Genomic DNA, 26,152 nt, shown 5'->3' with positions numbered 1-26,152 from the left:
GGGATGCGGTGCGGCCCAGCTGTGAAGGTCGCTGTGGCTTAGGCCAGGAGTCCCCAGCCCCCATGCTGCGGACTATCCTGTTAGGAGCTGGGCTGCACAGCGGAAGGTGAGCGGTGGGTGGGCAAGCGAAACCTCACCTGCTCTGCCCATGGCTTGCATTACTGCCCGAACCATCCCCCACCCCCCACCTGCACCTGTGGAAAGACTGTCTTCCATGAAATCGGTCCCTGGTGCCAAAAAGGTTGGGGACCACTGGCTTGAGCATAATTTGGGTGGCACTGCCTTTGCCATTGGGCTTTTCCTGAGGGATCCACAGGTGTAGTCCTTTTATGTCTTGGAGGGGAGGTAGCAGTGGAGAGGGTATGGAATAAGACACCTGAGTTTGTTGGGAGGAAGTTTTATACAGAAGTACTTACCACATGTTGTTCCTCTGTCTTCTGTAACGAAAAGGTTCCATCATCACACGAGGTGGACACTGAAGATGAGGAAAGTATTTCTGAACAAGATGGGTTTCCAGGCTCACCTGTTCCACCAGAGAATACACAAGAAAAAGGTAAAAAAAAAAATTGTTTTAAAAAAATTTCATGTAAAAGCATTTTATGGCCATAAATATTGATTAATTTGGAGGAACATACAACCACTGCACCTCCATACCATGGTTCCATGGCTTTAAGTGAGAAGAGCCCTGAGCTTTGTTTTTCCTGGGATACAGTGAAATGATTGCGTGGGTGTTTGGTTGTCTTTAATGCATAAGGCCTTCACGTTGGAGTCCATTTTGCCATTCTGTCAGTCGTGAGAGGATCCCTGGGGGAGCATCGGGGCTCAGGCTCTGAAGCTCCATGCCCTCCTTCCTCTCTGCACCCACGACCAGTGCCATGAGGGGCAGGCGCACAGTGAGCTCCTCGGGCTGGCCTGTCTTGTTTACCAGGCTGGCTCTAGGGCCCAGAGCAGGGCTTGGCCCACGGCTGCTTGTCACTTCAGGTGATTTGGATGAATGAACGCATGGATATATTTATAATACAACTTTGGAACGGCAATACCTTTGTATATTTCATTTGGCACAGTGAGAGAATTCAGCTCATTAATAGCAAAGGCCGTTTTCCATTTCCTAATATGTGGCTTGTATTTGAGAAGTGAGGAGAGCCTGGCATGTAGTGGGCACCAATAACTACTTTATCAGGACCCTCAGGGAATTTCTTGGGCTCAAGGAGATAAGTAAGTAAGATAAGTGTTAGTTGCTGTGTTGTGTCCAGCTCTTTGTGATCCCACAGGACTATAGCCCTCCAGACTCCTCTGTCCATGGGATTTTCCAGGCTAGAATACTAGGGTGGGTAGCCATTCCCTTCTCCAGGGGATCTTCCTGACCCAGGGATTTAACCTGGGTCTCTTGCATTGCAGGCGTATTCTTCACAATCTGAGCCACTATGGAAGCCCAGGGCTCAAGGAGACTCTCATATAAGTCAGCACAAGGGGACTGATTGGAAGACAATGCCAGCCTTCTAATACCTGTGCCAGAAAATGCCAGTTGATTAGACAGCATATTTTATCCTTGTGGGAAAATCCATGTGTGTGTTAAGTTCAAGTAGAAAGTATGTCTCTTTTAGAATTAATACTTTCTCACTGTAAAAAATACAGAAATACATGAAGTTAAATATACATAATTATACTTCCATCAAGTATAATTTTAACAGCATAGAATATGTATGTACATGATATTTTATTACCTTTAAAAAAAAACTTATAACACGTCCTGAATATGTCCTTATGTTCATACATATCCATCCACTTTCCAATGTCTGCATTATTTTTCTAAAGCCTGATGCATCATACTGTCAGTCAGAACTAATCAGGAGACAGAAAGTATCTATACATGGTGAGGGAATTCCCTGGTGAACTTCCCAGGTTCGATACCTGATTGGGGAACTGAGTGGCCAAATTAAAAAAAGGAAAGAAAGTCCATGGTGATTTGAACCGGGAAAGTTTAATGTCAAGAATTATTAACTGTAACGGGATTGCCTATTAAGGGGTAGAAATACATCTAAAGAATATGGGAATAACAGAGGGAACAGCTGCTTCCTATGTAGTTAACATAGGGCCCCCAAGGGTGCAGCTCTGGCCGGCTGGCAGGTGGAGAAGTTAGCTGAAGTGTGGTGCTAACAGAATTCACTGGAAGGCTGCTGTCTGTAGGGGAGTTCCAGGAGGAGCTGTCCGTGGGAAAGTGCTGCTGGCCATCTAGAAAGAGGGGAGGAGGGAGGAAAGGAGGGAGAAAGAGGGACCCAGGACAAGAGACAGGGATGGAGACATCACCCATGAAATGAGGAACCCAAAGCCCTTTCCTCCTCCAGTGTCTCTTTTGCACCCTCTACTGGTGAAGTTCATTATTGCACCACCAGACAAAGGAGAGCCGCTGCAGTAACAGGAGCAGGCAATAAAGTGGGGTTGGAAGTTACAGGCAGTGTTACCTGGCACACTTGGTAACATGAACTGGGGGCACAGGTGGTGGTTGGGAGAGAGTGAAGCTCCTAGAGTGGTTTTTGGCTTGTGGTGGGGGCATTACAAGCCCCTGGACATTGTCACTTTCAGGTGGGGTGAGACTTGGCCAGTTCCTTAACCCCACTTCTGCCAAGTTCGAGTGCCCCTCTCCTAAGAGTCTCAGAAGGATTACATTCAGTCATATGAGTGATGCACAGCAGGGCGTCCCTGGTGGCTCAGCCGGTAAAGAATCCGCCTGCCAGTGCAGGAGACCCAGGTCCAGGCGCTGGGTTGGAAAGATCCCCTGGACAAGGGCGTGGCAACCCACTCCAGTATTCTTGCCGAGAGGGGCATAACAGGCTACAGTCCACAGGATCACAGAGAGTCAGATGTAACTGAACAGTTAAGCACGCAAGCACATGAAGCAGAACATCCTCTGTAAATGCTAGCTGATAATTACTGTCTGAAGGCTACCAGCCTGAGGTGCCAGCCACCCTGTACCCTAGCAGTACCCAGCCAAGAAGCTTGGACACTGCCATCCTTTGGTCGAGGCGCCAGCATCTGACCAGTGGACTGCTGCTGGAGGCAGAGGAGGCAGGGAGGAGTGGCACCTTAGCCCCCATGGGGAATGGCAGGTGGGATGGTGGAGGGCACAGACAAGAGAGCTGGGAAGGCAGGGAGGCTCACAGACACACAGACGAGCTTGGCCTGAGCTCTGCAGTCATGTGAGCCGCTGAAGGCGGTCGGGAAGGAGCAGCAGGGAGAGCTGGGCGGTTCGGAGCTGGGCCGGTTCATGGGCTGGTTCTGCTCGTGTGCAGAAGGTGAGCAGTGCCTAGGATTGCACTCTTCAGAGCTGTCAGACGCCTTTCTCCGCTTCACACAGTTTTCTCTCTCTGTTTTCATCAGATGGAAAACACTCTCTTCTGAAATTAAAGGTAAGGATTGTTTTTTTAAAAATGGATTTTCTTTTTACATAGAATTTCTACCACAATTTCAAAACAACTTTTGCGATTTCTGGGGGAAAAAGCTTCTGTTAAGAGTTCTTTTCCATGGTCTAGTTTTTTTTTTCTTTTTTTGGTTTTTGTTTTTTCAGTCATTTACACTTTGCTATTGAATGTTTTTTGTTTTAAATAGTCTTAAAACATGAAGAAACTCATGTTTTGCATAGTTTAAAATGAATATGCTGTATTGAGGGGTTAGAAAACACTTACATTTGCTTTCTACTTTGTAAAATGAATAGACAGTAACCAGTTTGCAGACATGGAAATAGTTCTACTTAACTTTTTAATTCTGTGATGTCAGAGGAGTTTAAAAATTAAAAACTTCTCAGTAGAGTTAATTTATAACCTTATCTACTTTTCAGCAGAAATTAGAAACTTTATATCAGGCTGATGTGTAGTAGAAAAATGAACAAAAATTCAAAGACTTCCCTTTCCTCTAAGTTTTGAGTTGAAAAGGAGGGTCTTGTTATTCTTTTCTCAGTGCTTTAAAAACATGGTTCTGTGCAGCTTATGGGGTCTTTTTGCATATCCCAAGGAGAGAAGGCCAGTTAGAATTTGCTTTGTCCGTCTCTGCTCAGCCCCTACAGTCACATCACATGTTTTAGAATGTGAACTGGTGGCCTGTCACTCATGGGACCTGCATGTGACCGCAGTGACTGATTACAAATAATAAACACTGGAGAGGGTGTGGAGAAAAGGGAACCCTGCTGGTGGAAATGTAAATCGGTGTAGCCACTGTGGAAAATGGTATGGAGCTTCCTTTAAAAAACTAAAAACTAGTTATTATGTCGTCCAGCAGTCCCACTACTGGGCATATATTCAGAAGAGGAGAAAACTCATTCAAAAAGATCCATATATCCCAGTGTTCATAGCAGCACTGTTCATAATAGCCAAGATATGGAAGCAACCTAAGTGTCCATCAACAGATGAACGCAGGAAGAAGACATGGTGCATATTCTCTCTCTCTCTCACACACACACGTATATGCACACACAGTGGAATATTACTCAGCCATAAGAAGAATAAAATGACATTTGCAGCAACATGGAGGGACCTGGAGATGGTCATACTGAGTGAAGTCACCCAGACAGAGAAAGATGAATATTATATATCGTTTATATGTGGAATCTAAAAATACAGTACAAATGATCTTATTTACAACACAGAAGTGTACTCACAGATATAGAAAACAAACTTACAGTTACCAAAGGGGAAGGCAGAAGGGATAAATTAGGAGTATGAAATTAACACACACTATTATATATAAAATAGATAAGCAACATGGATGGTCTCTGTAGCATGGGGAATTATATTCAGTATCTTGTAATAACCTATAATGGAAGAGAATTAGAAAAATATAGATGTATGACTGAATCCCTTTACTATACAACGAAGCTAATACATTATCATAAATCACCTATATTTCAGTTAAAAGATGCCAAACTCATGGACAGAAAGGCGGGAAGAAAGCAGGACTTCCCCTGCTGCTCAGAGAACTTGCCGAGAGGGGAAGACTGCTTTAGGTTCATTTAAAAGAAACAGTAAATCCTAAAGTTTCTAAAGCGAAAACAAATGAGCAACTGCAAGGGCCAGAATGAAGACGGGGGAAGTGCTTAAATGTTTGATGCTCTGCTGCTTGTGCCAGCCCACTTTTAGACGATGCTAAGATCAATTCATTACTGTCGTGTTTTTTTCCTTCCCTAGGATGAAAAACCACCATTATGTGAAAAGCCTCCCCTCTGTCCAGGTATTTGCCTTTTGAATTTCATTGTGATTGAAAAACTTATGTTTCAGAGAATACCCAGTACAGTCTCACATAAAATAAAGATCACTTTTTTTTTTTTTTCCTGTAAAGGTTGTTGCTTCTGTCCCATTTTTGAAATTGGAAAGAGATAGCAGTTCGTTGAACTTCTTTTAAGTTTGCCTTAAAAGAGAGAGTTCATGGGACTTCCTTGGTGGCCTTCCAATGCAAGGGGCATGGATTTGATCTCTGATCAAGGAACTAAGCTTCCACATGCCAAGAGGTGTGACCCCTCCCCCCACCCCCCACCCCCGCCAAAAAAAAAGAGAGAGTCCAAACATTCAAACATTGGATGGTGGCTGTGTGTCCGTATGGGGTGTGCTCAAGCCTGGGGTTGATGGAGGGGGTGCATGGACCTATGAGATTATGGACAGACCCTGGGGGGAGGCATCCCAAGTAAGCCTTGAGAATCCCAGGCAGAGGAACCTGGTGGGCTACAGTCCATAGGGCCGCAAAGATCGGACGCAGCTGAAGTACCTCAGCACCCAGGCAACGCACGCACTGGTAGAGGGGGCGTGTGAAAATGGGGGCTCTGCGCAGGGGCTCGAGGCAGAGCTGAGAGGCCTCGAGATGCTTGATGGCGTCCTCTCCCCTCTGCAGCCTGGGGAGCCTCATTAGCTTCCAGAGTGCATTTTGTCATTTTTTCCCGTATGCCTCACATCAGCAGTCTGAAAACCCTGTCAAGCACCAGGACTTTTGTCTGTCCTCTGTGTCGGATTTGGCTCTGTTTCCGCCATTTCTGTCTCGGTGCTTTGGTGCTGTGTTCTGGGGCGCTGCTGGGGCTCTGGCGTCCGGCCCACAGGCTCACCCTTCACTGTGTGTCTTCTGCTCCTCAGCCCATCCTTTGAATCTGTGTTATTAATGAAGCCCTTTATTTTCACGATTTCTATTAAGTATTGACAAGCATCTCTCTGAAATCTTAGCCGCACTCAGTCTCAAATCTTGTAGCTTGTGCTACAAGCCAACTCCGCCCTCTGTTACATGGTTTTGGTGCCTCTCTCAGTTCCCGTGGCTCTTGGTGATGTGCTCGTGTGGTCCTTAGGAGTCCCTGTTCGTCTGTCTGGGGGTGCCCTATCTGATTACTGTAGGCTTCTCAGAAGGGGAAGCCAGTGGGCTGTCAGATGTCCAGTCTGTCTCCAGTGACTGTCGGCGATAGACAGGGTGTTTTGTCAGCCAGGGGCTTTGGAGGCTGCTCTTCCTCCGAGGTTTCTCCAGCCCTGGGGCCTGCCTGCCTCTCTGTCCTCAGGGCTTATATGTACTGCTTGGCCCCGGGGGACTTGAGCCCTGCTGCTTCTTTCTGGCACTCTAGACAGATACCTCGTCAGTCCCTTCTAGGCCACTTTGTGTCCCCACCACCTGCCAGGCAAGGCACATGCCTGGAAGCACCCCCACCCCTCTCGTAGCTGACCTCTCCTTGCATATTTTAGGCTGCAGCTTCCATCTTCAGTCCAATCTCAAATGTCTTCTTTCCTGGATTCCTGGTAGATTGCCTCTTGTTTTCGGTGTAGTTGTGAAGTTACTCATTTCTTTCATGTTCTAGGGGTTGGATATGTCAGGGGCGAGGCTGTCTGGAGCTGCCAGTATCCCTCCCTCCATCTGCACACAGAAGCTCTGCCCAGGCCAGGAGCCCATCGTAGTCTTCACTTTGATCTCCCTATGGAATATCCCTCTCTGCTTTCCTCCAATCTTTCTATTCCTTCCTAAATTCCTTGGTAGCCTCTGGTTTTCTTCTCACCCTGGTGCCTTCAAGTACACCTACATGCTGGTGGCTCCTCCCTCTCTCCAGCTGAGGTTCTCTTCAGGGCTTTGGACCTGTGTCCTCACCTGAGCTTCCTTCCCCATGCCAGGCTTGTGTTCCTTGTCTGGCTAGATATCTTCCAAACTACAGAACTTGTTGCTCATTCTTGACTTGCCCCCCACTCACCGCCCACACCCACTCAGCTGCTGAGCCCTGCCAAGTTTTTGCCCCTGAATTCTTCTCTCATGTCCTTTCTTCTCAGTCCTTACTCTAGGAGCCTTCAGACTGATCTGCCTGCCTCTGGGCTAGGCCTCCGTCCTGTTTACTTTCTTCGCTGCTGGCCTCAGCAATTCATCTGAGAGTAGATCCCCTTCTTTCCATACTTCAGCTGAAGGGCTTTCTGGCTCCTGGTGGCCTGCAGGATACGACCTCCACTCTGCATATTATGATAAGCAAAGGCCTCCACTGGCTCCTGCCTCCCTTTCCGTTACCCTTCTTCTTATTGCTCACTGTAGTCTTAACAGATCACAGTCTTTGCTGTATAGGCCAGTCTCTTTGCAGGCACTGACGTAAAGAAGTTGTTCCTTTGGTTTTTGAAATAGTCTCCTGTAATTCTGATGTAAAATTGTTCATGTCAATTGGTATTTTAAAACTTTTTTCCTGTCCCTTTTTAGATATAACTGGTAGAACACGTCAAAGATGTATAGAAATAACCAAAGAAAAGTTAGAGGAATTAAAAGAAGAAAATTTGCATCTAAACAATGCAAATCAAGCCCTTACACATGAACTTAATATAACAAAAAAAACAGTGAAAGAACTACAGTTAAAACTTGAAAGGATGAAAAAAGGAAATGGAAAGCCAAAAGCGGTGGAGAAAGCATCCTCTCAGGAAGGTGAGGACAGCTATGTGGTTCTTTTGTTACAGGAAGGAAGAGGAATTCAAAATTTTGTACTTATTTTGGAAGTTAACATTTTGTGTGATAATATTTGTTGACATTAATGTTCTTGATATTCTGGTTTGATTATTTATGGTCTTTCATTAATATCCTTATACTTGCTGAAATTTGATTTTATCTGTGTGTCATTTTTATCATGCTGAAGTAATTCTAGTACTTATTTTGGTTCTTAGCATAACATCTTACCTATGTTTTGTATCAGTTTTTATCCCCATGAGCACCATATAAAAGTGCCTCTTTCACCACATACTTACCAGTGTTGAAGATTATATTTTCCTTGCTGATTTGAGTGGGTAGAAAAAAAAAATGAATACCATTTTAATTTAATTTCTGTTTGTTTTATTATTGATGAAGTTGAATATTTTTTTCATTATCTCTGCAGGTCATTTGCTTTTTCTTTCATAAATATTTCCACTTTGGATTGAGATGTTTTGATCTTTGCTGTTGATTTATAGGAGCTCTTTATATATTAAGAATTTTAGCCCTATGGTGTGTATGTTTGAGTTTGTTTCTCAGTTTGTTAATAATTCAGCTATGTGTATAGGATATTTTTCTGTTATGATCTACGCTATTGGTTTCTAGTGGTTAAGAATCCATGATTCCTCTCTAAGGAGTGCAGGTTTGATCCCTGGTCAGGAACTAGGATCCCACATACTGTGCGATATAGCCAAAATTAATAATAATAATGCTAAGGTCATTATAAGTATTCACTAATGTTTTCTCTGTATATTTATCTGTTTATATAAGTCTGTTATTACGGCTTTAAGAAAGATAATGTGATTTTCTCTATACAGACCCTATATATTTCTTGTCTTAGGCACATTTCTAGATACTTGATATTATTTGTGCTATTACTTTGTGGGATCTATTTGTTTTCTAATAGAACATTACTATTGTGTGGGAAGGTTATTAGTTCTAGAAAATTCTCCATTTATTCTATATAATTTTCAGAGCACATATTTGTATATCATCTGAAACAGTGACATTTTTTCCAATCTAAAATTTTTATTTTACCTTTATTATATATATATATGTATATCAACTTTCACAAACTTCTAAAACATTGTTGACTAATCAGTGTTAAAAAACTTACTTTTATTCATTTATATCTAAATAACTGTCATTTGCTGCCTTTGTGAGCCTAAAGGGAAAGAAGGACAGACAATTGACAATTTATATAAAATCATGATAAATTTAAGTTCTTATGGTATAATATTAAATTTATTGTTTTCAGTAGTTGCTGCACCTGAATTACATTATCTAAGAAAACAAGCTCAAGAACTGGTGGATGAAAATGATGGATTGAAAATGACTGTTCATCGTTTGAATGTGGAACTGAGTAGATATCAAACAAAATTTAGACATTTATCCAAGAAAGAGGTAATGTTTCCCACTTCCTAAAGTCAGTTTTACTGATATTTTAGCCTTGAATTGATTTCCAGTTCCAAAGAGTTTGTATTTATTTATAATTTGGTGTAAAAAAAGATACGTCCAAAGTCCAGTCTTTCTGGGCACCTTTCTATTTTCTCCGTCCATCTCTCCTTTTCTCAAAACTAAAGCAATAAAAGCTCTTAGTGAAAAATCAGGACAGTATAAACATATATAAAGTAAAGGAAGTAAAAGTCCTTGTCTGCTCCATTCTCAGCCGGTTCCTCGGAGTTACAGCTGCCGTTTGTTAGTGCACAGACTTTGGAAAGAAAGCAGACCAGTGTTTACAGGCTCCCAAATGATCTAGCTGTCACAGTCAAGGGAACTTACATTCACGGTAGGCATAGCAGCATCCCCAGTAGCTATATACTCGGGCTTAGTATAGACAGAGCAGACAAAAACACCCTTCTCCCACTTTTTCCCTGGAATGGGTTTAACTGCATGCCTTCCCAGATGCTGCCTGAATTTCTGGCTTCTAATCAGCCTAAATCTAAATACTGACTGCAGTTCTCCCCTTTGGGAAGCTGATAGGATTTGGTACATCCCCAACTACTGGGAACCACTTAAAAATAAAGACAGCAGCTTGGACAATCACAGAGGTTTGAGAAGCTACCAAGAACCTGGGCTAGGCTAACTGATGAGGCTCAATACCTATATAAGACCACTCTGTCAAGATGAGAGAGGTGGCTGTTTTTTTCTAATGCACAGAAACCAATATAGAGAGTAAAGAAAAATGAAGAAAAAAGGGAATATGTTCTAAAGAAGAGAACAAGATAAATCTTAGAAATTGATCTTAATGAAATGTAAATAAGTGATATACTCAAAATGCTTTAGGGACAACACAAGGATGTCTACTCTTAAGAGATTTATGCAACGTAATACTAAAAATCAAGCCAGAGCAATTTGGCAAGATACAAAAGGCATCCAGATTGGAAAGGAAGAAGTAAAATAGACTTCTGATATCATGAAATTATATAGAAAACCCTAAAGACTCCACGAAAAAAACTGTTAGAACTAATACATTCAATAAATTTGCAGGGTACACAATCAATATGCAAAAATCAATTGTGTTTCTGTACACTAATAATAAACTATTGGGAAGAGAAATTAAGAAAATCCCATTTATAGTAGCAACAAAAAGAATGAAATACTCAGGAATAGATTTACTGTGGAGATGAATCATCTGTATACCAAAATCTATGAAACATTGGTGAAAGAAAGATGATGCAAACAAGTGAAAAGATATTGTATGCTCATGGATTGAAAGAATATTATTATAATGTCCATACTACCCAAAGTGATCTACAGAATCAGTATAATCCCTATCAAAATTCCCATGGCATTTTTCACAGAAATAGATAAAACAGTCCTAAAATTTGTATGGAACCACAGAAGACCTCAAATTAAATACTAAGTAGTCTTGAGAAAGAAAAACAAAGCTGGAGATAGCACACCTCCTGATTTCAAACTGTATTACAAAGAAGTAGTAATCAAAGCAGAATACTGTTAGCACGAAAACAGACACACAGATCAACAGAACAGAAGTGAGAGCAGTGGTCATGTATGGATGTGAGAGTTGGACTGTGAAGAAGGCTGAGTGCCAGAGAATTGATGCTTTTGAACTGTGGTGTTGGAGAAGACTCTTGAGAGTCCCTTGGACTGCAAGGAGATCCAACCAGTCCATTCTGAAGGAGATCAGCCCTGGGATTTCTTTGGAAGGAATGATGCTGAAGCTGAAACCCCAGTACTTTGGCCACCTCATGCGAACAGTTGACTCATTGGAAAAGACTCTGTTACTGGGAGGGATTGGGGGCAGGAGGATAAGGGGATGACAGAGGATGAGATGGCTGGATGGCATCACGGACTCGATGGATGTGAATCTGAGTGAACTCTGGGAGTTGGTGATGGATAGGGAGGCCTGGCGTGCTGCGATTCATGGGGTCGCAAAGAGTCGGACACAACTGAGCGACTGAACTGAACTGAGAGCACAAAATACACGTGTACAGTCAGCAAGAGAGTCAAGCATATACTATGGAGAAAGGATAGTCTCTTGAGTAAATGATGTTGGGAAAACTGAATATCCACTTGCAAAAGAATGAAACTGGATCCCTATCATACACCATATGCAAAAATCAACTCAAAATGAATTAAGGACTTGAATGGCCAACAAGTATATGAAAAGATGCTCAACATCACTAATTATCAGGAAAATGCAACTTAAAACCACAATGAGATAATCACCTCACATCTGTTAGCATGTGTTTTATTAAAAAGAGATAAATTCTGGTGAGGGTGTGAAGAGAAAGGACCCTTGGTTCTCTATTGGAGGGAATGCAGCTACTATAGAAAACAGAACGGAGGTTCCCAAAGAAATAACCATCATACCCCTCAGAAATCCCACTTCTGGGTATATATCTAAAGGGAAGAAAATCAAACTCTTGAGGAGATATCTATACTTCCATGTTCACTGCAGCATTGTTTATCAGCCAAGGTCTGAAAGCAACATCAGGATGATTGGAGAAAGAAAATGTGATGCGTGTCACATGTTTATACACACACACACACACACACACACACACACACACACACGTATTTCCCAGGTAGCTCAGTGGTAAAGAATCTGCCTGCCAATGCAGGAGACACAAGAGAACGTGGGTTCGATCCCGGGGTTGGGAAGGTCCCCTGGAGAAGGAAATGGCAGCCCACTCCAGTATTCTTGCCTGGAAAATTCCATGGACAGAAGAGCCTGGTGGGCTACAGTCCATGGGGCCACAAAGAGTCGGACACGGCTGAGCACGCATGCAGGCTTGATACATACACATATGCATGTATATGTTATTCAACCTTAAAAAACAAGGCAGTTCTGTCACTTGCAACAATATGGATGAACACGGAGGGTATTATTCTAAGAGAAATAAGCCAGATAAAGATGGACAAACTGCTTGGTGTCACTTATATGTGGAATTAAAAAAAAAGAAGTTGAACTCATAGAAACTGAGAGTAGGATGTTGAATGCCACGAGCTGAGGGCTTGGGGAAATAGGGAGAGGCAAGTGAAAGGGTACAAACTTTCAGTTATAAGACGAATAATATCTGAGAATCTAGTGTATATATTGGGTTGGCTAAAAAGAGCGTTCACGTTTTCCCATAACATCTCACAGAGAAACCAGAACATACTTTTTGGCCAACCCAATATAACATGGTAACTGTAATTAGTGATACTGTATTTTATAATTGAAGCTTGCTAAGAGAGTGAAGTTTGTGTTTTCTCTCCCCCACCCCCCAGCAATAAATGGTAAATATGTGAGGTGATGGGTGTGTAATCAGAGAAGAAAACACACTAGTTCAGTTCAGTTCAGTTCAGTCGCTCAGTCGTGTCCGACTCTTTGCGACCCCATGAAACACAGCATGCCAGGCCTCCCTGTCCATCACCATCTCCCGGAGTTCGCTCAGACTCACGTCCATCGAGTCCGTAATGCCATCCAGCCATCTCATCCTCGGTCGTCCCCTTCTCCTCCTGCCCCCAATCCCTCCCAGCATCAGAGTCTTTTCCAATGAGTCAACTGTTCGCATGAGGTGGCCAAAGTACTGGAGCTTCAGCTTTAGCATCATTCCTGCCAAAGAAATCCCAGGGTTGATCTCCTTTAGAATGGACCGGTTGGATCTCCTTGCAGTCCAAGGGACTCTCAAGAGTTTTCTCCAGCACCACAGTTCAAAAGCGTCAATTCTTCGACACTCAGTCTTTTTCACAGTCTAACTCTCACATCCATACATGACCACAGGAAAAACCATAGCCTTGACTAGACGGACCTTAGTCGGCAAAGTAATGTCTCTGCTTTTGAATATACTGTCTAGGTTGGTCATAACTTTTCTTCCAAGGAGTAAGTGTCTTTTAATTTCATGGCTGCAGTTACCATCTGCGGTGATTTTGGAGCCCAAAAAAATAAAGTCTGTTTCCATTGTTTCCCCATCTATTTCCCATGAAGTGATGGGACCAGATGCCATGATCTTCGTTTTCTGAATGTTGAGCTTTAAGCCAACTTTTTTGCTCTCCTCTTTCACTTTCATCAAGAGGCTTTTTAGCTCCTCTTCACTTTCTGCCATAAGCGTGGTGTCATCTGCATATCTGAGGTTATTGATATTTCTCCCAACAGCCTTGATTCCAGCTTGTGTTTCTTCCAGTCCAGTGTTTCTCATGATGTACTCTGCATAGAAGTTAAATAAGCAGGGACAATATACAGACAGCCTTGACGTACTCCTTTTCCTATTTGGAACCAGTCTGTTGTTCCGTGTCTAGTTCTAACTGTTGCTTCCTGACCTGCATACAGATTTCTCAAGAGGCAGGTCAGGTGGTCTGGTATTCCCATCTCTTGAAGAATTTTCCACAGTTTATTGTGATCCACACAGTCAAAGGCTTTGGCATAGTCAATAAAGCAGAAATAGATGTTTTTCTGGAACTCTCTTGCTTTTTCCATGATCCAGCGGATGTTGGCAATTTAATCTCTGGTTCCTCTGCCTTTTCTAAAACCAGCTTGAACATCAGGGAGTTCACGGTTCGTGTATTGCTGAAGCCTGGCTTGGAGAATTTTGAGCATTACTTTACTAGCATGTGAGATGAGTGCAATTGTGCGGTAGTTTGAGCATTCTTTGGCATTGCCTTTCTTTGGAATTGGAATGAAAACTGACCTTTTCCAGTCCTGTGGGCACTGCTGAGTTTTCCAAACTTGCTGGCATATTGAGTACAGCACTTTCACAGCATCATCTTTCAGGATTTGAAACAGCTCAACTGGAATTCCTTCACCTCCACTAGCTTTGTTCGTAGTGATGCTTTCTAAGGCCCACTTGACTTCACATTCCAAGATGTCTGGCTCTAGATTAGTGATCACATCATCATGATTATCTGGGTCGTTAAGATCTTTTTTGTACAGTTCTTCCATGTATTCTTGCACCTCTTCTTAGTATCTTCTGCTTCTGTTTGGTCCATACCATTTCTGTCCTTTATCAAGCCCATCTTTGCATGAAATGTTCCCTTGGTATCTCTAATTTTCTTGAAGAGATCTCTAGTCTTTCCCATTCTGTTGTTTTCCTCTATTTCTTTGCATTGATCACTGAAGAAGGCTTTCTTATCTCTTCTTGCTATTCTTTGGAACTCTGCATTCAGATGCCTTTATCTTTCCTTTTCTCCTTTACTTTTCGCCTCCCTTCTCGTCACAGCTATTTGTAAGGCCTCCTGAGACAGCCATTTTGCTTTTTTGCATTTCTATTCCACGGGAATGGTCTTGATCCCTGTCTCCTGCACAATGTCATGAACCTCTGTCCATAGTTCATCAGGCACTGTATCTACCAGATCTAGGCCCTTAAATCTATTTCTCACTTCCACTGTATAATCATAAGGGATTTGATTTAGGTCATACCTGAATGGTCTAGTGGTTTTCCCTACTTTCTTCAATTTGAGTCTGAATTTGGTAATAAGGAGTTCATGATCTGAGCCACAGTCAGGTCCTGGTCTTGTTTTTGTTGACTGTATAGAGCTTCTCCATCTTTGGCTGCAAAGAATATAATCAGTCTGATTTTGGTGTTGAGCATCTGGTGATGTCCATGTGTAGAGTCTTCTCTTGTGTTGTTGGAAGAGGGTGTTTGCTATGAGCAGTGCATTTTCTTGGCCAAACTCTATTAGTCTTTGCCCTGCTTCATTCTGCATTCCAAGGCCAAATTTGACTGTTACTCCAGTGTTTCTTGACTTCCTACTTTTGCATTCCAGTCCCCTATAATGAAAAGGACATCTTTTTTGGGTGTTAGTTCTAAAAGATCTTGTAGGTCTTCATAAAACCGTTCAACTTCAGTTTCTTCAGCATTACTGGTTGGGGCATAGACTTGGATAAGTGTGATATTGAATGGTTTGCCTTGGAGATGAACAGAGATCATTCTGTTGTTTTTGAGATTGCATCCAAGTACTGCATTTCGGACTCTTTTGTTGACCATGATGGCTACTCCATTTCTTCTGAGGGATTCCTGCCTGCAGTAGTAGATATAATGGTCATCTGAGTTAAATTCACCCATTCCAGTCCATTTTAGTTCGCTGATTCCTAGAATGTCAATGTTCACCCTTGCCATTTCTTTTTTGACTACTTCCAATTTGCCTTGATTCATGGACCTGACATTCCAGGTTCCTATGCAATATTGCTCTTTACGGCATCGGATCTTGCTTCTCTCACCAGTCACATCCACAGCTGGGTATTATTTTTCCTTTGGCTCCATCCCTTCATTCTTTCTGGAGTTATTTCTCCACTAGTCTCCAGTAGCATATTGGGTACCTAATGACCTGGGGAGTTCCTCTTTTGGTATCCTATCATTTTGCCTTTTCATACTGTTCATAGGGTTCTCAAGGCAAGAATACTGAAGTCTGAGAGCACACTAGGTTTGCAAAATCCAACACTCACTTAGCACGCCACTGTGGCAGAGGCTGTGGGAAATGGCAGGAGGAGCCATTCGCTCAGGGTGGACCCTGGAGTCTCGTGTGTGTGAGGGACGTGTGGGGTCATCGGGATGTATAGCTGTCCAGCCCCCCCGGGGGTCGGTGGTGAGGCGGGGAGCCAGGTATACACAAGAGTTCTCATGTGACTCCTGGGAGTTGAGGGCACCTTTATGGGCTGTTTCCTTTCTGTTTGAAGTAGGACTCTAGGTTTAAATGTTTTAAATAATGGCTCTGAGATATAATTCACCCATTTTAAGAATACGGTTCAGTGACTTTTTTTAGCGTATTCACAGAACAATTCAACCTTTACCAGAATTTTAGAATGTTTTCTTCATAACAAGAACTCTCACACCTGTTAGCCGTCCCTCCCTGTTTCTTCCCACCTCCCACATCGGCCCTGGCAGCCTCTAATCTACCTCCTGTCTCTGTGGATTTGCCTATTCCGAATACTTCATATAAACAGAATCATACAGGGACTTCCCCGGTGATCCTGTTGACTTAGCTCTCCATTGCATGCGGGGCATGGGTTAGATCCCTGGTTGGGGAAGTAAGATCCTGCACGCTGTAGGGTGTGACCAAAAGTAAATAAATAAATACAGGATTATATAAAAATTAATAAAAATTAAATGGAATTGTTCAATAGGTGGTCTTTTGTGACTAACTTCTTTCACTTAACATAATGTTAAACTTTTTTAAACAAAAATATGAGAGCTCCTGGAGTCCTGAGATCCAAAACAGGCTCTCTAGAGTAAGCCAGATCTCTTTCAAAAGGCTGTGAGCAGGCAGGCCCGGTGACTGGCCACTGGCCCCTGCCACGCGTGCACACACGTGTACCCTGTGCAGCTGCCGCGCTCTCCATGACAGTCTCCCCTGATCCCTCCAGCCAGGCTGATCCCTCTCTCCAACCACTGCAGACTTCTGTTTGTGTCCCTCTTAAGGCACATTCTACCCATGCTATGTTTGTGATGTTAACCCGTGTGAGAAGACCTGTCTCTGAGTTGAACCATAAAATCCTTAAAAACGACGATTGCGCGGTAATGTCCATAATGACTTAGTGAACTTGCAGTGTTTGCTGAATGAATCATGAGATGATAAACACATTAGAAGGTTTTTGTTGAATAAGGAGTTATTCCACCAGGGCCATTGCTTCCAGCCCTGATGGAATTCTTCATACCAGGTCTGGCCTCTTACTGTAAACAACTAGAAAACCAAACAGGATACATAATACAGCTGTTTACAGACACCAGACAGCAGGCTGCACTGTGATCATGGGGAGAATGAGGGTAATAGATGAGCCTTATGATCACCTTGCTTTCTTTTTTATTGCTTGTTGATTTATTTGGCTGTGCTGGGTGTTCATTGCGGCATGTAGGATCTTTCTTACGGCAGGGACTTCAGTTGTGGCACAGGCTCAGTAGTTGTATGGCAGAGGCTCCAGAGTGCCTGGGCTTCAGTAATTTAATTTGTTTTCACACTCTGTTTTATTCTTAGAGTTTAAATATCGAAGGCCTCCCATCAAAGGGCCCTATACCACCCTGGTTGGTAAGTGAAAGTTATTTAATTTCAGGCCCATATTTTCTGGGCTGTGTTTGAATAGCTGTTACAAATCGTTCTGAATTAAACCGAACCAATTTTCTTTCCTTTTTAAAGACGTGCCGGTTGTGTTGAATTGTAAGCAAGGTACTAACCTTCTTTATTCGATTATGTTCAGGTGGATATAAAATACCTGTCCCCCTTGTTGCTCGCCTACGAAGACAGGATGAAAGAGAAGGACGAGCTCATTGGCAGTCTTCAGGTAGGTTGGCAAACATCTCAGAAGGACAAGGTTTGTAGAAGAGAAGACCAATTCAAACCTGGAGGCAACATTTTGAAGATAGGTACACCCACCTCCTGGCAGGTACTCAAGTGTTTGTTACAGGAAGGAAAGGAAGAAGGAGGGAGTGGAGCAGAGTCGGGATGGGGAGAAGGAGGAGGGAGGGACGGAAGCGGGGAGGCAGGAGGAGTGGCAGGCGGAGCAGGAGGGCTGGGTCGGGATTGATGGGAGGGTCTGCAGGGCCGGAGAGCTGCTGTGCCTTGGAAGCCATGGCCTCCCAGACAGGCAGCCCAGCGTGGACCGGGATCCTGGGGTGCAGAGAAGGCAGCTGTGAGAGGTGCTCCTTTCCTGGTCCTGTACAGCTGCGAACAGTGCTGGTGAAAGGACGTTTGGGCAGACGGGGAAGGTAGGAGACCAGCGTCAGGCAAACTTAATGTTCCTTAATTCCACGAAGAGCCAACCCCAGGAAGTCGTTACTGAGCTGCTTATAGCAGTGGGGAAGTGAGGTTTTTATTCATTTCTGCCTTGCTCACTCTCTTTCATGGGAATGGCTCCTGGAGCAGAGCTTATTCTAACTGTACAGGAAACCAAGGCTGTGCTGGTGGTGTAGATACGTCCCATGCCTTGCCGTGCCACGTTACCTCTGTGTTCCCTATTTCAGTGGCCAAAAGGTATCTCTGGAGTTGAAGGGATCCAGGGAGGAAAGAGTTGGTTTTTCTGGGCTCCTTGGCTGGAAGGGTCTGTTAAGAATCACCTAGCTCCAAGACTCCCCTACTGGTCCTTGCTTCCTCTGTAGGAGGCATGGTTTCCATTCCTGGTCTCATGGGAAGATCCCACATGCTGTGCAGCTTGGCCAAAAAATAAATAAAGTAAAAAACTTTAAAAAACTTTTAAAGTTGTAAAAAACTTTAAAAACTTTAAAAAAAGCATCACCCGGCCTGTTTTTGTTCTCCTGTCCCGTATACATGGCCCGTATAATGCTGTTTTGAACCTTCCCTCCTAGATTTTCTATTGGGCACTTAATTTTTTAAGAGGGTGAATTAATCTTATGCTAATTGGGAGGCCTGGCGTGCTGCGGTTCACGGAGTCGCAAAGAGTCTGAGCTGAACTGAATTGGTTAAATATCAATCCACATAATAAAAGTACTTATTTAGTGCTCCTTCTAAAACAGGGTTCGGGGGCATTTTCTGCAGACATCTATTTAGTAACTGTTTTAGGCTTTGGGGGTCCTTGGAGTTTCTGTTTGCAGCCACTCTGCTCTGCTGCTGTAGTGTGAATGTAGCCACAGACCAGGTGTGAACAAACGGGCATGACTGTGTTCTGGTAAAGCTCTGGTGACAGAATAGGCCCCTGGCCTGCCGGCTGCAGTTTGCCCCACCTGCATTCTGACAAAGGGCCAGTGGACTGGCAGTAAGTGGGGAGGGCATCTGATCAGAGAGGCGAGAGAAAGAAAAGTTGCTTGGCATTATTGGCTTTTTATAAGCATAAATGTCTGTTCGCTGAGAGAAGAATACTTAAAAGCGTCCCAGGAAAAGTATTGACACCTAAGATTCTCACCAGAAGACAGCCCAAGATACCGAAGCTGGCCAAGGCCAGCGAAGAAAAGCCTGGATGGCGGCCACCCAGCATGAGTGCCACAAACAGACCATGGGGTTGAACTCGGCCTGAGCAGCAGTCCTGAAGTGGCAGCCGGCGAGCACTGAAGCTGGCTGACTGGTCGCTTTAAGGGAGGGAGGCATGCTCACCATTGTCAAGGAACAAAATTAGGCGACTCCTTCCCCCCACACTAATTAAGGCGTTCCACACCAAAATGGGCTTTAGTTGCGGTGAACAGTTCTTATTTTTACTTAAAAAGCTCCAATTTATCCTGCAGTCTTTAAACAAAGAAAAAATTATAATATTTATAGATACCTGTTGCCTTTTTGTCCCCCTTTTTTTATCTTTTCACATATTTGGCAGTACAGACAAAGTTTATCAAAATTAAGGATTGAGTATTTAAAACCTGAGGCGCTTTGCTCTGTGTCCTCAGCATGGTAGCTTTCTCTTGTGTTTTCTCGCTAGACTGGGTAGGTGCTGGTACAGAGTTTAAGGCTGCTGGTACCCTGAGATTTTGCTTATATTAACATTTGATTTTAGCTAGAGCAATAGCATGAGAGCTAAGAAGTACCTATGTGTGTGTTACAGTTTATTTAATTTTGTTTCAGGAGGAAATGAGAATGTTTAGAATTCGAGCCCAGGAAGTGGTGAAAGAAAATGAGAAGCTGCATCAAGAGCTGAAAAAGTGTAGTCCCGTCACCAGTGAAGAATGGCACGTGGTGTTGTTTCTGGTATTTTGCTAATTAAAAGAAGAAACGATGATAGGAATGAAGTTTATTAAGTTGTCAAATATATATGTAAATTTTAACTTACATATTTTAATTAAAACATTTAATTTCTCAGAAATTAATAAGGTACAGCTGAAAACCTAGTAAATTATTCTAAACTTGTATTTTAAAGATTACTTTCAAAATTCTAAGTTTCAGGTTGTTAAACCTGAAAAATGTTGGCTGTCCACATTTGTATCCTCTGAGGTTGTGTCTTTTAATTTTTTCTAATTCAGCTGCACCAGTTGTTCGTTGGAGGGCGTGGGATCTTCAGTCTTCATCGAGCCATGTGGGGTCTTTAGTTGTGGCATGCGAACTATAGTTATGGCGTGCGGGATCCAGTTCCCTAACCAGGGATTGAACCCGCAACTGCTGCTTTGGGAGCGCAGAGTCTTAGCCCTTGGACCACAAGGTTGTATTTTTCTAGGGTACTTTTCCCATCCCCAAACTGCCGAGTCAGGTCCTTCCTTAGACCTCTCTGATGGCTGGCAGGGCTTTAGGACAGACAGTCTAGGATGGGGCCTTGCACTCCCAGCTCCCACTTGCCCTGAGCCTTCCATACCTTGACAGCTGCTATCCCGTTGCTGAGCACTCTGTAGGCAGAGCTCCTGCCACCCCCAAACCCCCTCCCAGTCATGCCCTCATCTGCCCCCCTTGGCGGCTGCTCCCTGTCCCCTGCACTCTGCTTACTGCAGCTAGAGAAAAGCCTGCGTGGCAATGAAGACCCAGCACAACCGAAGATAAATAAATACGAAACAAGAAGTTACCAAAGCAGTTTAATATCAAGCTTCTGTCTGTCTTTTCCCCCAATTTGATGGAAATTAAAAACTTGCTGTGTTAATAACATGTTTAGTATTCTAATCGGTCCAGATATTCATTTTCTCCAGCATAGCTGCTGCTTTCTTATAGACTCAGGAGTGTCTCCATAAGCGTTGTGCACCTGAATGGCAGCATTTAATTTTGTCAATCACTTGTAGGCGGCAGCTTCAGACTCAAGCAGAACTGGTTTTAGAAGAAAACAAGTTGTTGATAGAGCAGTTGGAGATTCAGCAAAGAAAAGCCAAGGGCACCCAGCAGGAGCATCTCCAGGAAGGTGAGCAGTCTTTCCCATAAGCGATGCTGATGCTGCGACATTGTCATTGTGTCATTTTACAATGGCATTCCCCCCTCTGCCACTTGAAAACGGTGGGAAGTCATGTTTTTTAGAATACGTTCTTTTTTACTGAAATGCAGCTGTTACAGCATATCCAGGCATCGCCCATGATGCCGTGACCGCTTTCTCAGGAGCCTGTAATTCTGTCTTTTGGAAATCAGTTATAGGTAACAGCTGTAGAGTTAGCAGGACTGGGTTTAGGGGGAACAGTGTGCAGCATAAGCAGGAAGAATCATGTGAGATGGGCATTTGAAAGAGCCTGTGGGTGTGTCCCCAGAATCTGTTGAATGAGTAAGTAAGTAGGAACCGCTGGCTCTCGAAACAGTTTCCCTGTGCTCCCAGCCTTCCCAGTGTCACAGGTGCCGCTGTAGATTCAGTCTCCGTCAGAGCCTCTCCTCCTCTCCCCGTGTGGCCCACCCTGTCCCAGGAGGCTAAGTTCTACCTCTCTAAGTACTAGCTTCAGAAGTGCAGGGCACATCTTAATACTACATGCTTCCATGTCACTTAGGATGAAAATGTTTATGATTTACTTTAAATATAGGAAGTAAACAAAAAAATTAATGAGGAAAGGGAAGAAAAACAAATCTGTCCTTAGTTGGGTCTTACTAAAAATGTCCTTAAAAATCTTGCAGTTTTAGGGTCAACATCATGATGTATGTTTGCACATCTGTGTGTGACTTAAGGCTTCAGTCTGTGAAAGGTAAGGGCCTTGAAGCCTGGAATCATGTCTGGTTAAGCATTCTGTATTTAACAATAATATCAATATATTGATCTCCAGTAAGAAAGTGAATATTTAGTGATTACTTAATATGGGGACCATAATTTCTATGAACAAAGACTTGATATGAATTTCTAAGTCTCCAATAGATTTTTTAAAGATCAGTTTTTGTAAGCTGTCGCTAGTTTTAGTAATCTGTAATCATGCTTTATTAAGTCTTTTGTACCAAGTCTTTATCCATCTCTTTTGTGTTTCAGTTTCTAAACTGACTAAACAGCTGATGCTTCTAGAGACTAAAACACAGAGCCAAGAAAAGGCGCTAACTGAAAGTAAGGAGCAATTAGCAATTTTACGTATGGAATGCCAAGAACTACAGATACAGTTGGACAGCAAAGTTGCAATGGAAGTTCACACTTCAATTGTGAATGAATTTAAAAGGTAAGGATTTAATATCTGTTGAAGTATTAATGCATCACTGTGCATGTGTTACAGGCAGGTGGAGAGAGAGTACTCCATCTTTTTCTGCGTCATTTAGCTGTACCAGCCGTGGTGTCCAAGACTGAGAATGGTAAATGTTTTATTAAAGTGGAACCTGGCCATCCAGGGGGCTGTAGTCTGCACTCTGTGTGTGTATATGTGTGTATATATATATATGTATGTGTGTATATATATATATGTATATGTATTTTTCCCCGCTACAGTTCCAACCTCTCTCTCTAGTGTGCTCTTTCTTTTTAAAGATTTCTTTATTGTTGGCTGCTCTGGGTCTGTGTTGCTGCCAGGCTTTTTGTGACGAGTGGGGGCTGCTCTTCATTGCAGTGCGTAGGCTTCTCACTGCGGTGGTTGCTCACGTGGAGCCCAGGCTCTGGAGTGCTCAAGCTCAGTAGTTGCAGCTCACAGGCTTAGTTGCTCCACGGCATGTGGGATCTTCCCAGACCAGGGCTCAAACCCATGTCCCCTCCATTGGCAGACGGATTCTTAACCACTAGACCACCAGGGAAACCCTCTTGATTTTAGAACCAAAGATAATTTAATATAACTGGAAATCTAGATATCCACTAATGAGGAACTGCTGAAATGAAAGGACAGAACCATAAAACGAAATATGGTGCAGCCATTAAACGTGTCGCGAAAGAATGTTTTTGACATTGGAAGATAGCCACAATATATTTGTAAGTGAAGAGATTAGGTTACATAATAGTACACACAGAATGATTACAATTTTATTTAAAAAGAAAAAAGATGTGTGTCGTGTGTGTGTGTGATTAAGCTGGCCAAGCATCCCAGTTTGTCTTGGACCTGAGGGGTTTTTCCAGGATGTGAGAATCTTCATGTTAACGGAGATGAACAGGATGAGTTGATCACTTCCATGTGTATATGTCTGTCTGTGTCTATCTGTGTATAATTACATATATGTGTGTAAAATTACTTATATACCATAAATACATAGAAAATGAAATGAAAGGATGGAAAAATAACAATAGCAGTTATCTTTGGCAGGTGAAATTATGGGTGTGTCAGCAGTCAGTGTTCTCCAAAGAAACAACCAATGGAATATATATAAGATATGTATGTGTGTGTGTATATATATATTTGGAGAGAGAAAGAGAGACCTAATTTAAGGAGTTGGCTCACAAGTTGTGGGGGCTAGCAAATCCAGACTCCATGGTGCAGGCCAGCTGGCTAGAAACTCAGACTGGAGACTGAAACTCTATCTTGGGGCAGAATTCTTACTTTTTGGGAAGCCTAAGTTTTTACTCACAAGATCTTCAACTAATGGTATTAGGTAATCTCCCTTACTTAAAAGTCAACTGATTGAGATGTTAGTCACGTCTACGAAATAGCTCACAGTAACATTTAGCTAGTATTTGACTGAACAGCTGGGCACCATAGACTAGCCAAATTGACACATAAAACTAACCATCATAATGAGTAAAGTAAACTTGTGTGTGTGTGTTTTCTATTTTCCAAATGTCCTAATGCATAGGACTCTCCAGTCAGGAAAGCTGGCTGTGAGGCCTTTACGCTACAGGAGGGAAAGCTTTTTGCTGAGAGGCCTTGGGCTCCAAGTTGAAAGGTGGGGCAGGGCATAGAGGAGGTGGAGGTGGGGAGGGGTTAGCCTGTTGGTACTATTGGAAGGGTTGGTGTTTGACTGGAGAGGGAATCTAACATGGGAAGAGGGACATGGACTCCTCAGAGACAGCAGATGTGAATTCCCTGAAGCCTCTGAGGCTTCAGGGTGTGTGTCCTCTGATTGCCTCAGTTAGGGGTACCCTTTCCAGGCTTCTGTCGTAATAGAGAGAGACCACAGATGAAAGAGGAATTATTAATTAGCAGCAGAGCAGCTGTCGAACTAGCTCCTAGAGTGAGGCTGAGTCTGAGGAGAAGCTGGGAAAGGTTACACTTCAAGCAAAGGTGAGATCATGAAGAAAAGGTTTTAACTTTTATAGAAAAGGGTGAAGTGAAGCTGTGCCTGGTGAGCTTCTAGGTCAGGTGCCTGGGTGGTGTTCTCCTATCCTGCTGAAGGCAGTGCAGTTCATAAACCTGGAGGGACTTGCCCACAGTGTCTTGCTTGTTCTACCTATTGGCAGCCGTGCCTGGGAGGAACCGTGACATAGGGAACAGCAGAAGCTTATTTTGCTAGTGAACTATCCTGTTGACTCAGAGTTAGACAGCTGGTTACACCCTGAAGCTTAGATTACTCTGTGCTTTTATTGTCGCTTAGAAAGCTTGAGCCTACTCAGCAGGGGTGGTGAGAAATCAGATGTCAACCTACCTGGCTAAAGAAATTTAGCAAACTCCTTTGGGGAGAGCTGAGGTTTGCGATGACTAGTGGTGTCTGTAAAAGGCAAATCTTTTAAAGGGCAAAGGGGCCCTGTATCCTAAAGTGAAGCTGACTATTCACATAACCCACCTGCAGAGACACAGTCCTGGCCAGCAGTCAGTGAGTAATACGCCTGCTCAGGGAGGCACCAGAAGGACAATCTCCTTATATAATACATACCAAATACTCACTTTTTCATCCTAAAATAAGAACAGACTACTAGGCGTGTTGAAGCGTTTGTTATAAGGGGAAGAAATTACAGTGGAGAGAGACCTAGATAAGCAGAGACTCACAGCAAAGGGAACTGAGATAATGCAGAGAACTAAAGAGAGTTTTTTGGCTGCGTTGTGCAGCTTGTGGGATCTTAGTTCCCAGACCAGGGATTGAACCTGGGCCACAGCAGTGAAAGCCCCAAATCCCAACCACTAGGCCACCAAGGAACTCCCAAGGAGAGTTTAAAAGGATAAAATGCCATGGCAAAAAAGTGTAATCATTAAATTAAAATTTTTAATGATTACCAGAATTAAAAAAATCAGTAGAAGAACTGAAAGATAAATTTGTGGAATCACTCAGAACATTAGGAAACAAACAGTTGGGAATGGAGAGGAAAAGTAATAGACGGAAGACCTATCTAAGAGGCCCAGCCTCAGATCATCAGGAATCTCAAAGAGAGTAAAGAATGGAAAGGGAGGTATTAATAGTTGAAAGGCATCTCCAGGTCTCTGAAGCCCTTGATTGAAAGGACCCACAGAACCCAGCATGTGAATTGAAAAGACTCACAGCGAGACACATCCATCATCCACAAGTGAATAGTAAGCTGGGACCCTCAGGGCTACATCCCCAGGTCAGGTAAACCAGAAGCAACCAGCCATCAGTCCTCTCGGAAGGAAGGCCTCTTCTAAAAATGTTTCAAGGGAAGTATCCAGGACATAGAGAAAGACTGTGACTCAGAACCAGTAGAAACAATAGCAAATAACGATAAGGAGTCCAGGTATTAGAATTATCAAAGACTCTAAAGCAGCTGTTGTGCTTTAAGAAAGAAAAGACAAGCTCCAAATTCTCTTCAGAGAACTATAAAAGGAAGGAATAGAATTTTTTAGAACTGAAAAATACAATAACTTAAATTGCAAACTCAGTGGATGGGCATACCTACACATTAGACACAGCTGAAGTGAACTGGGGAACTGAAATATGTTCAAGTGAAACATAGCTCACGGTGGGACTTCCCTGTGGTCCAGCGGCTAAGACTTCACACCCCCAGTGCAGGGAGCCTGGGTTTGATCCCTGGTCAGGGAACTAGATCCCACATGCCTCAACAAAGAGTTTGCATGCCGCAACTAAGACCTGGCGCAGCCAAACTAATAAATTAATTTAAGTTGGTTTAAATCATCCAGAAAAAAAATTCTTTTTA

At 43.2% G+C, this 26,152-nt stretch overlaps 1 protein-coding gene across 3 annotated transcripts in view; it reads left to right on the top strand.

The window, feature by feature from the left end:
• The window catches only part of CEP89 (centrosomal protein 89), a 75,224-nt gene that overhangs the window by 26,337 nt on the left and 22,735 nt on the right, over positions 1 to 26,152 (top strand). For 2 of the 3 annotated variants that reach the window (XM_013971319.2, XM_018062264.1), the window contains 10 exons: positions 451 to 553; positions 3,379 to 3,407; positions 5,178 to 5,220; positions 7,687 to 7,905; positions 9,203 to 9,348; positions 17,362 to 17,412; positions 17,582 to 17,665; positions 19,888 to 19,991; positions 21,024 to 21,139; positions 22,175 to 22,355. In XM_013971319.2, coding sequence (XP_013826773.2) covers positions 451 to 553; positions 3,379 to 3,407; positions 5,178 to 5,220; positions 7,687 to 7,905; positions 9,203 to 9,348; positions 17,362 to 17,412; positions 17,582 to 17,665; positions 19,888 to 19,991; positions 21,024 to 21,139; positions 22,175 to 22,355 — 1,076 coding nt within the window. The remainder of the gene's footprint in view (positions 1 to 450; positions 554 to 3,378; positions 3,408 to 5,177; positions 5,221 to 7,686; positions 7,906 to 9,202; positions 9,349 to 17,361; positions 17,413 to 17,581; positions 17,666 to 19,887; positions 19,992 to 21,023; positions 21,140 to 22,174; positions 22,356 to 26,152) is intronic. The other variant, XM_005692244.3, reaches the window with a different exon arrangement.

The sequence above is a fragment of the Capra hircus genome, chromosome 18 (assembly GCF_001704415.2).
Source record: "Capra hircus breed San Clemente chromosome 18, ASM170441v1, whole genome shotgun sequence".
Classification (NCBI taxonomy): domain Eukaryota; kingdom Metazoa; phylum Chordata; class Mammalia; order Artiodactyla; family Bovidae; genus Capra; species Capra hircus.
The sequence above is the reverse complement of the archived record's forward strand: the minus strand, read 5'-3'. Positions and strand labels throughout refer to the sequence as shown.